This window comes from Podarcis tiliguerta, assembly GCF_965153285.1.
Source record: "Podarcis tiliguerta genome assembly, chromosome: W".
Taxonomy (NCBI): Eukaryota; Metazoa; Chordata; class Lepidosauria; order Squamata; family Lacertidae; genus Podarcis; species Podarcis tiliguerta.
The window spans coordinates 342,979-357,229 of record NC_139552.1 but is presented as its reverse complement, the minus strand read 5'-3'; the positions used below and the strand labels follow the sequence as shown (position 1 = coordinate 357,229).

General features: G+C 42.3%; 2 protein-coding genes across 2 annotated transcripts in view; both read right to left on the bottom strand.

The window, feature by feature from the left end:
- The window catches only part of LOC310668783 (spectrin alpha chain, non-erythrocytic 1-like), a gene marked incomplete at its 3' end in the record, with an annotated part of 263,702 nt that overhangs the window by 80,205 nt on the left and 169,246 nt on the right, over positions 1-14,251 (bottom strand). The gene's annotated exons all lie outside the window — the stretch shown is intronic.
- LOC310668751 (nuclear pore complex protein Nup214-like) lies at positions 9,938-12,651 on the bottom strand (the record flags this gene model as incomplete). Its single annotated transcript, XM_083422084.1, has 5 exons — positions 9,938-10,164; positions 10,815-10,941; positions 12,113-12,179; positions 12,345-12,451; positions 12,631-12,651. 5 exons carry the CDS (start codon positions 12,649-12,651, stop codon positions 9,938-9,940), a joined length of 549 nt encoding a protein of 182 aa, XP_083278210.1.

The following is a 14,251-nucleotide window of genomic DNA, read 5'->3' as shown; positions in this document are numbered from 1 at the left end:
GTGCCCACTTTCTCCTCTATTATTTATTTTGGTTCTGGAGGTATGGCTAAATATGATGAGGAAAGAAGAGGAAGTTAAGGGCATTGTAGTAGGATCTAAGCAGTATAAATTAAAAGCCTTTGCAGTATGATTTGGTTTTAACTCTACAGGATCCAAAAACCAGTGCATTAAAAGCACTGGAGATGATTCAGGAGTTTGGGCAACTGCTAGGATTTAAATTAAATAAGAACAAAACCAAAGTTTTGGATAAAAACTTAGATAATGATGAACGAAAAATCCTTATTGAAAAGACAGGCCTGGTCTTTTCGAAAAAGGTTAAATATTTGGGTGTGAATTTAACGGCGAAAAATTTAAATCTATACAAGGATAATTATGGAAAAGTGTGGAATGAAATTAAAATTAAAAGAGATCTAGAGATGTGGTCAAATTTAAAATTATCACTTATGGGCCAAATATTGGTGGTTAAGATGAATGTATTGCCGAAAATGTTGTTTTTATTTCAAACCTTACCTATTATTGACAATATTAAATGTTTTAAAGAATGGCAGAAGGCGCTCTCCAAATTTATCTGGCAGGGGGGAAAACCTAGAATTAAATATAAACTACTTACGGATGTAAAAGAAAGAGGGGTTTTTTCCCTGCCTGATTTGAAGATATACTTTGAAGCTGTGGCCTTCTGCTGGATTAAAGATTGGATTAAATTAGACAATGAAGATATTTTGGACCTGGAGGGATTGGACAATCGATTTGGTTGGCATGCATTGTTAGGATATTTCCGTTCCTCCTTAAAAAGGGAACAGGCTGTTGTGTGTCACATGCCTGTGTACTTCCTGCTCACTGGGAGTTTCCGTTTTGTATATAGCTTTTGTCCTTGCTGTTTTCCTCGACATGGATGCAAGCAGTCATGTTTTTCCTTTGTTCTGACCAACGTTGAATAATGCTGTAAATATGCTCTCCTGGGTGAATCTTCCGTTGTGGAAACTCTGTGAAGAGGGCGTTCATGGGTCTTGGAATGTGTCTGAGGCTCGTGTCGCTAATTGACTGATGCTGTTCTACAGGAGACCGAGAGATCGTCTGGAGATGACGTGTAGGCCTGCCTGATGGCCTTTGTCTCCCTGGCAGTATCCCAACAACAGGTTACAGGCCCAGATTCACAGTACTTACAGGAGAGTAAGACTGCTGAAGACTGTGAGAGGTATGTGGGGAAAAGCAAGACTTTTCTGTGCCATGGCAGAGTCTTTGAAGTCCGGCAGACTAATTAGGCCGGAGGAGAGCAAGAAGGCCTTGTTGATTTACGAGCTGCCAAAGATAAGGAGCTTTTGAAGTGAATAAGGCTTCCGGGTCGAGCGCCATCGGTAATGGTGGCATCCCTCTGATCTGCGGAGGGAGAGCTCCTAAGAAGCCTGGGTTCTACCGCTACGGTGACGCGGAGGACCCCTGAAATCGTAGGCGGGGGAAGCCTACGACCGTGGGACTCGGCGGGCACCTTTTGCGCCCCCCCCCCAATCGTAAAAGGAGTCCAGTACGGGCTCCGGAGCGTGGCGGGGTTTGTGGCGCGGTGCTGAGAGTCGACTGCTACTTCTTTGGAGCGACGTCGCATAGCTGTTACCGGAGAGCGCTGGCTTTTTCCTGGAACAATTCGGACTCTAAAAGAGTTACCTGTGAGTAGGGGAAATATCAGATTTAAAGGAAACGTGGATGTTAAACGTTGGATTTAATTTGGACTTAAAGCAAAAGAAAGTATTAATTTGAAACCGAAGCAGCAAGGTCTAAACAGGAAGTCAGCCTTCCGCTCTGTAAATAGATCAAAGCAAAGAATTTGCAAGCTAAAACTTTTAAAGACGTTTTCGAAAGGAACTAAAATCTGAACGTCTAAGGAGAGATTCCCCCTCCGGTAGCAGGAGAGGAGGGGGGAGGAACGGAAAGATATCTTCCCTGCTTGAAAAGACCTTTAAGATTAAGAACCACCGCTCTGTCGCCTGGTCCTGGGCTGTCAAAGGACAATAAAAGCCTCTTAGAGGAATCGCGAAAAGATACTTTTTGGCTCTTAACTCTGCAAAAATAAATACAGTGTTTCTGTTGGGTCCATCCTGATACTAAAGTATCTGGAAAATAAGGAGGGGGGCACAAGGGAAAGAAAGAGGACATTTTTACTAAAGTAACAACTTGCTAACATTGTGTCCCCCTAGTGGACGTTGGAACTGTTATAAAATAACAGAGGAAATTTCCACTGTTTTCTAAAGTTGTGTAAAATAGCTGCAGCTGGGAGACGACTTTGAGTTTTTATCTTGTGTGGCATGGCAGATGGGAAAGAGAAACTAGAACCGCTTCAGGAAAAAACAACAAGGTCTGGCAGATCCTTTCACACGGGAATTGGCCAAAGGAGAGCTTCCGTATCTGGCCCATCAGGAGGTGCTCCTGCACAGTCTAAACCAAAAAGTATGTCAACTGACGAGGTTTTGGCTGCAGGACTGGCTAAAATTCAGGAGTCAATAAATAAATTGACAGAAGAGGTAGCTGAAACAAATAAAAGAGTTGCAGAAGCATCATCCAAAATAGATCAAAATACTGTAAGTATTAATCAAAATACTGTGAGTGTCAATAATTTGGGCCAAAAAGTGAATACTAATACAGAAACCATACAGAAATTACTAGAGGAATCTTCCACGACCAGAAAGACAGCTGAGGAAGCGAAGGAGATAGCGGCTGCTACAGAGGAGAAAATACCACCAATTCATAGACAACTTGAGGATCATAGATCAAGGTTTTCTATGATCGAATTGAAAGACAAGCAAACGAATTTGAGAATCAGGGCTGTGCCGGAACTTGAAAAAGACAGATTAAGTGATTTTCTTACACAGGAGTTTGTGAACTTTGGGGATTTGGATCTGGAGAAAGAAGAGTTTAAAATAGTGAGTGCCTTCAGACTTGGAAAAGGAGGAAGGAAAATCAAGACAAGAGATTGTCTGATCACGCTCAGATCCAAAGAGGAGAGAGATAAAATTTTGGGACTGCACTTTCAAAAACCTTTGGAAATAAATCAGATAAGAGTGGAAATATTCAAAGACATTCCGAAACATCTTTTGGAACTCAGATCCAACTACAGAGATTTGGTCACCCAGCTGAGAAGGAATAGCATCATTTTTAGGTGGGAATTTCCGGAAGGCCTTTCCTTTAGTATTAAAGGAAGAAAGATTAAAATAAGATCAGTGGAGGACAAAGACAGATTCTTAAAAGACTACGAGGAGAGCCTGCAGAAAGAACTTCTAAAAGAGCAAAACCCATTGAAAAGAGCACTGGAGAAAAAAGAACTAGACAGAGCAAAAGCAATTCTTGGTTTGGACAAGGTGACACCACCGGGATCGACAGAGCAAGAAGACGTTTTGGGAGCAACTGGAGGAACATAACAAACACATCATGTCTCTGCAACTATTAAGCTGGAATTGTAACGGTTTGAACTCGGCGAGGAAAAGGAAATCGATTTTTCATATACTAAAAAAGGAACAATTAGATCTGATTTGTTTGCAGGAAACTCATGTGATAAGGCTACACAGGAAAGTCCTAATTAACAAGAGATTGGGACAAGAATTTATTTCTTCGGACAAAGTAAAAAAAAGAGTAGTTATTTATGCTAAGGAGAGACTATCACCGAAACTTATCTTTATAGATGACCATGGAAGATATTTGGCAATTGAAATTCAAATTCATGGAGAGAAATATTTGATAGTAGGTGTATATGCACCGAATGAAGGAAAATCTGAATTCTTTAAAAAGTTGCATGAGACATTGACAGATTATTTGGACTACAATGTGATCCTGATGGGAGATATGAACGGAGTAGTTTCCACAAACATGGGCAAGGCACAACGGCAGGTAGTCACCAAAGATGGTAGACTACCGAAAACCTTTTTTGAGTTGACAGACAATTTGGACTTAGTAGATATATGGAGAACAAAGAATCCCCTGGGGAGAGAGGGAACCTTCTTCTCTGAAGCCAAAATGACATGGACAAGAATTGACCAAATTTGGATTACTAGAGGTCTGGCACTAAAGACAAAAAAGTGGAAATCTGCCCAAAGACTTGCTCTGACTATAATGCTGTAAAGATGGTGATGAACCTAACACCAATTGGTTCCTTCAGATGGAGGATGAATGACACTTTGTTTAGGGATGAAGAAGTGACTAAGAAGGCCCAAAAAACCTTGAGAGATTATTTTGAAATAAACTTGAATACTACAGTTGAGAAAAGAGTAATATGGGACGCAAGTAAAGCTGTGATGAGAGGGTTCTTGATACAACAAAATGCATTGAAGAAGAGATCACAACAGGAAAGGAGAGATAAAATTTTGGAGAAGATAAAAGAAAGCGAGAAGAGACTGAGAGTAAAACCAAAGTCACAGGAAATTTTAAGAGAAATAAAGCTATATCAAGTTCAATATATGCAACTGATAAATCAAGAGATAGAATGGAAAATTAGACAAATGAGACAAAAGACTTTTGAATCGGCAAACAAGTGTGGAAAACTACTAGCTTGGCAAATGAGGAAGAGACAAAAGTTAAATACAATTACCAACTTGGAGGTTGAAGGAAGGATTATACAGAACCCGGCTGAGATTAGAAGTTGTTTTCAAAGGTATTTTAAATAGCTATATTCACAACAGTCACAGAAAGAGGTTGATATAGATGATTTTTTGAAAGTAAATGGTCTACAAAAAATCTCTCAAGAGAACAAATTGAAGTTGAATCATAGAATAACAGAACAAGAGGTAGAAAGTGCCATTCAGAGTATGCAATTGAGCAAATCTCCAGGGCCTGATGGATTGACTTCTAGATACTATAAGACGTTGAAAGAATGGTTGATTCAACCCTTGAAAGAAGTCTGTAATGAAATAATGGAGGGGAGAAAGGCACCGGAGTCGTGGAAAGAAGCATTTATTACACTTATACCAAAGACAGAGACTGAAAAGACACAGCTCAAGAACTACCGCCCCATATCATTGCTTAATGTGGATTACAAAATTTTTGCAGACATTTTGGCTAGAAGATTAAAGAAAGTTTTAATAGAGGAGATTCACAAAGACCAAGCAGGCTTTCTCCCGGGCAGACATTTATCTGACAATGTGAGAAATGTAATTGACATTTTGGAACTATTACAGGAGAAAATTAATATGAAGGCAGTTTCAATTTTTGTGGATGCAGAGAAAGCCTTTGACAATATTTCTTGGAGCTTTATGAAGAAGAATCTCCAGGGGATGGGGGTAGGACAAGAATTTGAAAATGGTATAGGTGCAATTTATTCTGAACAAAAAGCTAGACTAATTGTTAATAATGTTGTGACGGAGGAGTTCAGAATAGAAAAAGGAACACGACAAGGTTGCCCAATTTCCCAATTGCTTTTTATATCGGTCCTGGAGGTTCTGCTGAATATGATTAGAAAGGACCAATTGGTTAAAGGGATACAGGTCGGAGCCAAACAATATAAATTAAGAGCATTTGCAGATGACCTAGTTTTGATGTTACAGGAGCCAGAATCTAGTACAAGAAGAGTTATAGAACTGATTCAGGAGTTTGGTCGAGTAGCAGGATTTAAATTGAATAAATTAAAAACAAAGGTTTTGGAAAAGAATTTAACAGAAACTGAGAAAGAGAGGTTTCAGAATGAGACAGGTTTGACAGTGGTTAAGAAAGTGAAGTACCTGGGGATTAATATGACAGCTAAGAATGGGAACTTATTTAAAGACAATTACGATAAATGTTGGACGGAGGTGAAGAAAGATTTAGAAATTTGGTCTAATTTGAAGCTTTCATTGTTAGGCTGCGATATTGCTGCGATAAAAATGAATGTATTGCCTAGAATGCTGTTTTTGTTTCAGACATTGCAAATTATTGACAAAATGGATTGTTTCAAGAAGTGGCAGAAAGATATTTCTAGATTTGTCTGGCAGGGCAAAAAGCCAAGAATAAAATTTAAAATTTTAACTGATGCAAAAGAAAGAGGAGGCTTTGCCCTGCCAGACTTAAAACTTTACTATGAATCAGCAGCTTTCTGCTGGATGAAAGAATGGCTGCTTCTTGAAAACACAGACATTTTGGATTTAGAAGGATTCAATAATGTTTTTGGTTGGCATGCATATCTATGGTACGAAAAGGTTAAAGTGCATAGAATGTTTAAAAACCATATTGTCAGGAAAGCATTGTTTAATGTTTGGACAAGGTATAAAGACCTACTTGAAAATAAAACCCCAAGGTGGCTGTCACCAATGGAAGCGAAAGCCTTAAAAAAGCTCAATATGGAGGCCAAATGGCCGAAATATTGGGAAATTTTGGAACAGGAGGGAGACAAACTAAAACTGCAGAGTTTTGAAAAACTAAAAACTAAAGTGCGAGACTGGCTTCATTATCACCAGATAATGGAGGCATACAAATTGGATAGAAAAATTGGCTTCCAGGTGGAAAAATCAAAATTGGAAACAGAACTGTTAGAACCCAAAACTAAGATTTTGTCAAGAATGTATAACTTGCTGTTGAAATGGAATACTCAGGATGAAACAGTAAAATCTGCTATGATTAAATGGGCACAAGATGTTGGACATAACATAATGATGGCTGACTGGGAACAGTTATGGACCACTGGTATGAAATTTACGGCATGTAATGCCTTAAGAGAGAACATTATGAAAATGATATACAGGTGGTACATGACACCAGTCAAGCTAGCAAAAATCTATCATTTGCCGATAATAAATGCTGGAAATGTAAAGAAACTGAAGGCACATTCTTTCACCTTTGGTGGACGTGCCCAAGGATTAAGGCTTTCCGGGAGATGATTTATAACGAAATGAAAAAGGTATTTAAATATACTTTTCTGAAGAAACCAGAAGCATTTCTCCTGGGCATATTGGAAGACACAAGAATTACCCACTCTGGAAGAATGGCAGATGAAGGTGATGGACTATATGGAATTGGCGGAAATGACCGGCAGAATCCGAGACCAGGGAGAAGATTTAGTGGAAGAAGATTGGAAGAAATTTAAAGACTACTTACAGAAACATTGTAAAATTAAAGAATGTTAGAACGATGCTGGATTGAAGTTAAGTGGGATTTTTTAGCAGCAATGTTAAGGAACATGTAAAAATGGATTGTTAACGGGTGATAATCTAAAGCGTTAATATATTAAGATAAAAGATTAAGATAAAATTAAAGAGGGGAAGGATTTGCTGAATTAACCAACTGAGCTGGAATACAAGAAAGGGAGGTGTGAGGAGGTCAGGGAAACAAGCAAATGAAAGGTAAGTTATGGAAAGACTGATTTGTTTTTAATTGTTTTTATTTTGTATTTTCTTTTTCTTCTTTTTCTTTATTCTTTCTAATTCTTGTAACATGTTGAAAATTTTAATAAACATCTTAAAAAAAAAAAAAAGAATGGGAGATTTGAGATTGGGCGATAGTTGGCCATACTGGCCGGGTCTAAAGATGGTTTTTTAAGAAGCGGTTTAATGACCGCCTCTTTCAGCGGATCTGGGAATGTTCCCTCACAGAGGGAAGCATTCACCACCCCACAGAGCCCATCTCCCAGCCCTTCCCGGCTTGCTTTTATTAGCCAGGATGGGCAAGGCTCAAGGAGACAGGTGGTTGGTTTCACGCGTCCAAGCAGCCTGTCCACATCCTCGGGGGTAACGGATTGAAATTGATTCCATGCAACTTGACCAGACAGAGCTCTAGCACTCTCCCGCCCACGCCCTGCTCCCACGGTGGTGTCTAGTTCCTTCCGAATATGAATGATTTTATCTGCAAAAAACTTTGAAAAACCTTGCAGAAGATCTTGGGGTCTTTACAAGGCCCCGGTGGTACAGGTGGTTCTGTTAAATTGCGAACCACCTGAAAGAGTCTCCTGCTACTATTTTCTGCAGATGCAATAGAGGCGGTGAAGAAAGTCTTCTTCGCCGTCACTATCGCCACTTGGTAGGCTCGACGTTGAGCTCTAACCTATGTCCGGTCAGATTCGGAGTGAGTTTTCTGCCACCGACGCTCTAGCCGTCTCAGCGATTGTTTCATCGCCCTCAGCTCCGAAGAAAACCATGGGGCTGTCCGGGCTCCATGCAATCGGAGAGGGCGCTTCGGAGCCAGACAGTCGATAGCCCTGGTTAACTCTGCATTCCAGCGGGCCACCAGGGAATCAGCTGAAAGGCCATCAACATGGGATAAAGCATCCCCTACCACTCTCTGGAAACCATTTGGATCCATTAAGTGGCGGGGGCGGACCATCCAAATTGGTCCCACCTCCCTGCAGAGGGGAAGGGTCATGGAGAAGTCCAGTTGCACCAGGAAGTGATCTGCCAGGAAGAAGACCCTCAACTGCCACACAGTTTGGTGTTGTGGAGAGGCTTTCCCACACAATTGAGATGTACCTCAGAAGCACTTGGACTTAACTCCACAGCTCAGCATGCCATCATACAAGATTCTCCTTCCCCCATTTAGCCCCACAGGGGAGGGCCAGAGTCAGCACACATTTTAACTCTCTATCAAGACCAGACAAGATTTGTGTATATGCACAGATACATGCTTAGAATACTGATATTAGCTCTGCCGTTTAAGGATATGGCAGGATAGACATACACAGTAATTTAATAAAAATACACAATAGATCTTTTCAGACTCACAGATCGGACCTCCAAGATCCCTGCCCAAAGGGCAGGCCCTTAAATCAATACTACAATTTCCCAGGTCGGCTGGATTTTAATTGAGCTGGGAATTGAGAGCACAAGGCCTTCTACAATCCCCCATCGATTTTTGGCAAGGATCATGTCAGTCTGAATCAAACATCCTGCTGACAAGCAAGCCAAGTAGAGCTGGAAAGAAAAGCCTTTGCCAAAACTAAGGTGTTCCATATTGAACAGGAAATGCAATTACACAGATGAAAAGCGAACAGGGCTTTGCAGTGAACCTTCATCTCTGGCCAAAACAGATAATACACAAATAGTTCTCTTCGCCCTTTGAGTTCAATATTTACTACCAATATACTGACCATATATTGGCAGCTCAGTGGGAAAGAACCTGTGTTGCATGCAGAAAGTCCCAGGTTCAATCCCTGACATCTCCAGTAGCTCTCCAGGGTTCAGGCAAGAGACATTCCCTGCCCTACCTGGAGATGCCAGGGATCACACCTGAGACCTTCTGCATGCAAAGCAGGTTTCTCTACCACTGAACTACACTGCTTCCCCCCCCCCACCTATTAGGAAGACTCCTTATTTCATGTCAGATTGTTGGTCCAGCTAACTGAGCGCTGTCTACACTGACAGGCAGCAGCTTCCCGGGTTTCCAGACCAGGGTCTCTCCCAGCCCCATGTGGAGATGCCAACTACTGAACACAGGACTCCTTGCACCCAAAGCAAGGTTGCACCTTGCGTCCAACCAATCATATACGCAGAGTGGTACAGTTTGGTAGCCTCTGCACTGCACACAGAAAGACCCAGCTTCAACACCCAGCTTCTCTAGGTGGGACGGAGAGAGGCCCTTGCCTGAAACCTGGAGAGATGCTGCCAGTCAGTGCAGATAATACTGATGGTCCAACCTGGCATAAGGTCTGTTTCCTACTCTCCTATGGAACGCTGTGAAGCGTTCCCAAGACTACAGCCTTACAGAGCAATCCTAACCACATAAACAAAGATCTATCAAGGTGGAAATGCTGATGATCAAAACCAAAAGATTGAAAAGGGAGGGTAAGGGGCACAGGTATGTCTTTTTGATCTCCAATTGTGCATGTTGCTTGCCACGCCCTCCTTATCACTCTACACCAGCCTTCTCTGGCACGGTGCCACCCATACATTGTTGAATTCTGACTCTCATTATTCTTGGTCACTGACTGCTGGGAGTTCTGTAACACCTAGAGGGCACCAGGCTGCTCCATTTGCATTCAAGGTGTTTTAAGATAAGTGTTCTACAACCTTGGATCCTCGGGTGTTGCTGGACCAAAACTCCCCCAAAAAGCAAGCAAGCACCTACCAGCTGATTTTGTTCCTCTGTCTCCTTCTGGAGAGAGAGGCTCAGGCATCACCATCAGAGACCTCACACCAGGGTTTTGATTGACCATGTAAAAGGGGCAGAGGACTCCATCAGTTGACAGAAGCAGCAGGACCGGTGCTGGGTCCATGGTTTTATCCTCACCTGCAAAAATGCCACAAACACACACACACACCATGACCAGACATGTTCAGCAGTACCTCCACTTAGTAAGCAGCCCTCAGAACAAGTCCAGGAAGGGACCAGGAAGTTATGTTAGAATGGCAAGAGTTTAAAACTTTACAAAGGGAACTAAGTGCCCAAGATGACTTCTCTTGAATAATGCAACATGTATTACAACTCTGTTCCATGCATTTCTAGTCTGCCCTTTTTTTCTTTTACTTATACAGGACACATTCCAGCCAGGCAAAAAACAGTGTCAGCTGGGGAGAGTCCCATGGGCCAGATGGAGGCCTGGAGGGTCACAATTGGCCCCGAGGTCGCAGGTCTGCCCACTCTGAATAGCCTCAAGAATCACAGTTAGAAGGTGGGAAAATAGCACTTCCAAGTATATTAATAGCATCTTCTCAGGACTAATGACCAGCACTAAAGCTCCCTCTACAGCAGGCGTGAAGAAGCTTTAGCCCTCCAGATGTTGCTGAACTACAACTCTCAGCATCCCTGGCCATGCTTGCTAGGGCTGATGGGAGACATGGTTCAGCAACATCTGGAGGGCAAAAGGTTCCCCACACCTGCTATAGATAGCACTGTTGTTTGCTTTATGCTTAACCCAAGAGCAACATTCATATACTTACTAATGGTTATGGGCATGTTGCTGGTGTAATCAATGGCCACGCCTACAGGCAAAGTGTCATCGCTCTTATCTGTGACTGGAAGTTCTGCTCGGCTGGAGTCTTCCAGAACCCACAGCTCCCAGTTGTTCTGTAAGAAGGGTTAGTTTAATTAGTACTAGGAATCAGGATCTTGGTCTATCTGGCACAGTAACTACACTGACTAACAGCAACTCCCAACGCTACCTGGAAATGCTGGGAACTGAACCTGGGGCCTTATGCTTGCTAAAGAGATGCTCTGCTACTGAGCTAAGGCCGCTCCCAAATGGCTCTATGCTTTGGCAACCTCTGGAATCGTTCCAGCCAGGGAGGTCAACTTGTAGTAATAAGGGGTTTTTTTCACTTTAAAAAATCACTGTGGCACATGCAGTGGAGAGGAAAATTACTATCATTCCTTGGTTCATTTATAAAGATTTTTGTGTACAACCAACTCATATAAAGTATTGAGGCAGCACAGTGGTACCTCAGGTTACATACGCTTCAGGTTACAGACTCCGCTAACCCAGAAATAGTGCTTCAGGTTAAGAACTTTGCTTCAGGATAAGAACAGAAATTGTGCTCCGGCGGCAGCAGGAGGCCCCATTAGCTAAAGTGGTGCTTCAGGTTAAGAACAGTTTCAGGTTAAGAACGGACCTCCGGAACGAATTAAGTACTTAACCCGAGGTACCACTGTATACAACAATATGTACAAGTACAAGTGAAACATTATGAAATAAACATTTAAGCGACTGGATAATAAAAAATGTTTAGGCAGTTGCATGGGCTTGTTGGCATAAAAAGGTCTTCAAGAGATGCCTTAAAGTCAAAAGGGTATATCTGGTCCACCATCATTGGCAGGGGTGAGTCCACGGTCCACAAAACAAGAGCCTGAATAATGTAACTGTTAGCAGGTCGGGCTTGGAGCTGGGAGCCCAGGGTTCAAATTGATCAAGTTCACTGGGCCAGTCTGTGCCTCTCAGCATAAACTACCTCACAGGGTTGTTGTGGGGATTAAATGAGGGGGAGAACCATGTACACCACCTTGAGCTCCTTGGAGGAAAAAAGGTAGGGTATAAGTGCAATAAATAAATAATAATAATAAACGATAATAAATAAAATATTCTGTTCCAGTAAGTGCGTGGGGGGGGGGGGGTCAAGGTGACATGAGACTTTGCTATTTCTTGCTGCAGCTGACTAATAATAACTACCCCTCTGGAACTCTCACTGGGACCTCTGATCTTCTTATAAGAGGCACTTGCTGGGGAAATAGGAAATGGGATTACCTTGTCTCCTTGCCTTGCGAGGATGCTGACCTCTGTGGAAGCAGCAGATGCTGCAAGGACCACATCCCTTGAGGAAGGAAACAACAACCACAAATCCATAACCCACTTCAAGCAGCATAAACACATTGCCCTGTTAGTTTCAAATAACAATCTTTAAATACACCCAGCCCTTTGCTCACCTAATTTATGTTAAAAGGGAACTATTCAGTGTTGTATGATCGCCATTACTCACCATTCTTCAACGTAGTTAAGGAAGTAGTGATGTAGCCTCTCAGAACAGCTGCCATAACAGGGCTCCATAAAATTCACAAACAGCTCAGGCCACTTGTCTTCCTTTTTCTGAATGGGGAGACAGAATGGGAAATAGTGTGTAAAATGGGAGATGCAACACATGAGAAAAAGCGCCTTAGGGGAGGGGCAGCTAACAAATGACCCTGCAGACGCTGGACTGTTTTAAAATGTTTGCATCATTTATAACATACATAACTGTTTTATGGTTGCAACTGTTTCATAATTACAAGGATGATAGGGGCCTTCATGATAGCCTGCTCCCAGATTTTGTGGCTTCCTTCCTAGAGAAGCTAGACTGGCTCCTTCCTTGCTGTTCTCCCCTGGCACGTGAAGGCTGCCTTGTTCCCATGCGCTTTGGGGAACTGACTGCTTTTAAGGAAAGTGATTTGAATAGTGCTTTGCTATTTTTTGCTATCAATATTTTCATAATTTGTGTTTATATAGTTTTAATTCTATTACAGTTTTTAAACTATTCATTATCTTCTGTATATTTTAGCTTTCTGTATTTTATCTGTTTCACTTTAATTTCTGAAATCCGTCTTGAGCTACAGTGTAGAGAAAAAGCAGGATATAAAGAATGCATTATTATATAAAACAAACTGCCATCATTCCTGAACACAGGCCATGCTGGCTGGGGCTGATGGAAGTTGGAGTCCCTACAGTGTGTGGAAGGTCAAGGGTCCCACACCTCTGGCCAAAAGTATGATGAAATGTTTCAATAACCACAAAATGATATGCACTCCTAAACCGTTTTGCCTGGCTGGGATGCATCCTAGAATTCTGATAATGCCTCTTGATTGTCTGACTGGAGGACAGCAAGGACTATTATGAGTCTGACTGGAGGACAGCAAGGACTATTATGTCTGTAGAAACTAGCCTACTATCCGGAGGCAAAATGTACATCCATTGCTCTGCTCGCTTTTGCCTGCAACCCTGCTGCTCACCACTGGCATGTGGTCCCTGGAAAGCTGCTCAGGACAGAACGTGGCCCTCAGGCAGAAAGAAAGTTCCAAACACACAAGTTAAACCTGTGCATCTAAGAGGTAGGCATCTAACACATGCTTGTATGGGGACTTGGCAAGCAAAACTGACACTTGCAGCAGAAGTGTGGAGGCTGCTGTGGTTGGTGAATGCTTCAATTTCCATGCAAGGTTTGACTAAATGGTTTCTATGAAGTGGGATTCTACATCTACTTTTTTATCATTCCGAAGCCAGAGCCTAAAATGCAGGAAGACACAGCAGCACAAACCAGGGGCAAAGACCTAGCCCAAAACTTGGGTTGTCGGGTTTTTTGCTTTTGTTTTTCTCAAGAGCCACTTATTATTATTATTATTATTATTACTTATACAGGAACATAGGGTTGTATGCAAGCGTGGTCCTACTCAGAGTAGGCCCACTGAAATAAATGAACCTGTGTAGAAGTCAGTTCGATGCATCCCACTGGAAGCTGCCTTATGTCAAGTCAGATCACTGGTCCATATAGCTCAATATTGTCTGGCAGGGATTTTCCAGGATTTCAGCCAGGAGACATTCAAAGCCCCACCTGGAGATACTGGGGGACTGAGCTTGGGACCATCTGCATGCAAAGCAGATGCCCTTCCACTAAGTTATGCTGCTTTCCCCTCATGCTAGGAAGCTTCCCAATATCATGTCAGATCATTGATCCAGGTAACTGAGTGCTGCCTACAATAATTGGCTCCAGGGTTTCAGTCTCTCCCAGCCCCACCTGGAGATGAACATGGGATTTCTGGAGTCAAAAAGCATATGTCCATCCAATGAGCTATATACAAAGAGGGACAAAGAGGGTTATCTTGGTGGTACAGCACCTGCTTTGCACGCAGAAAGCCC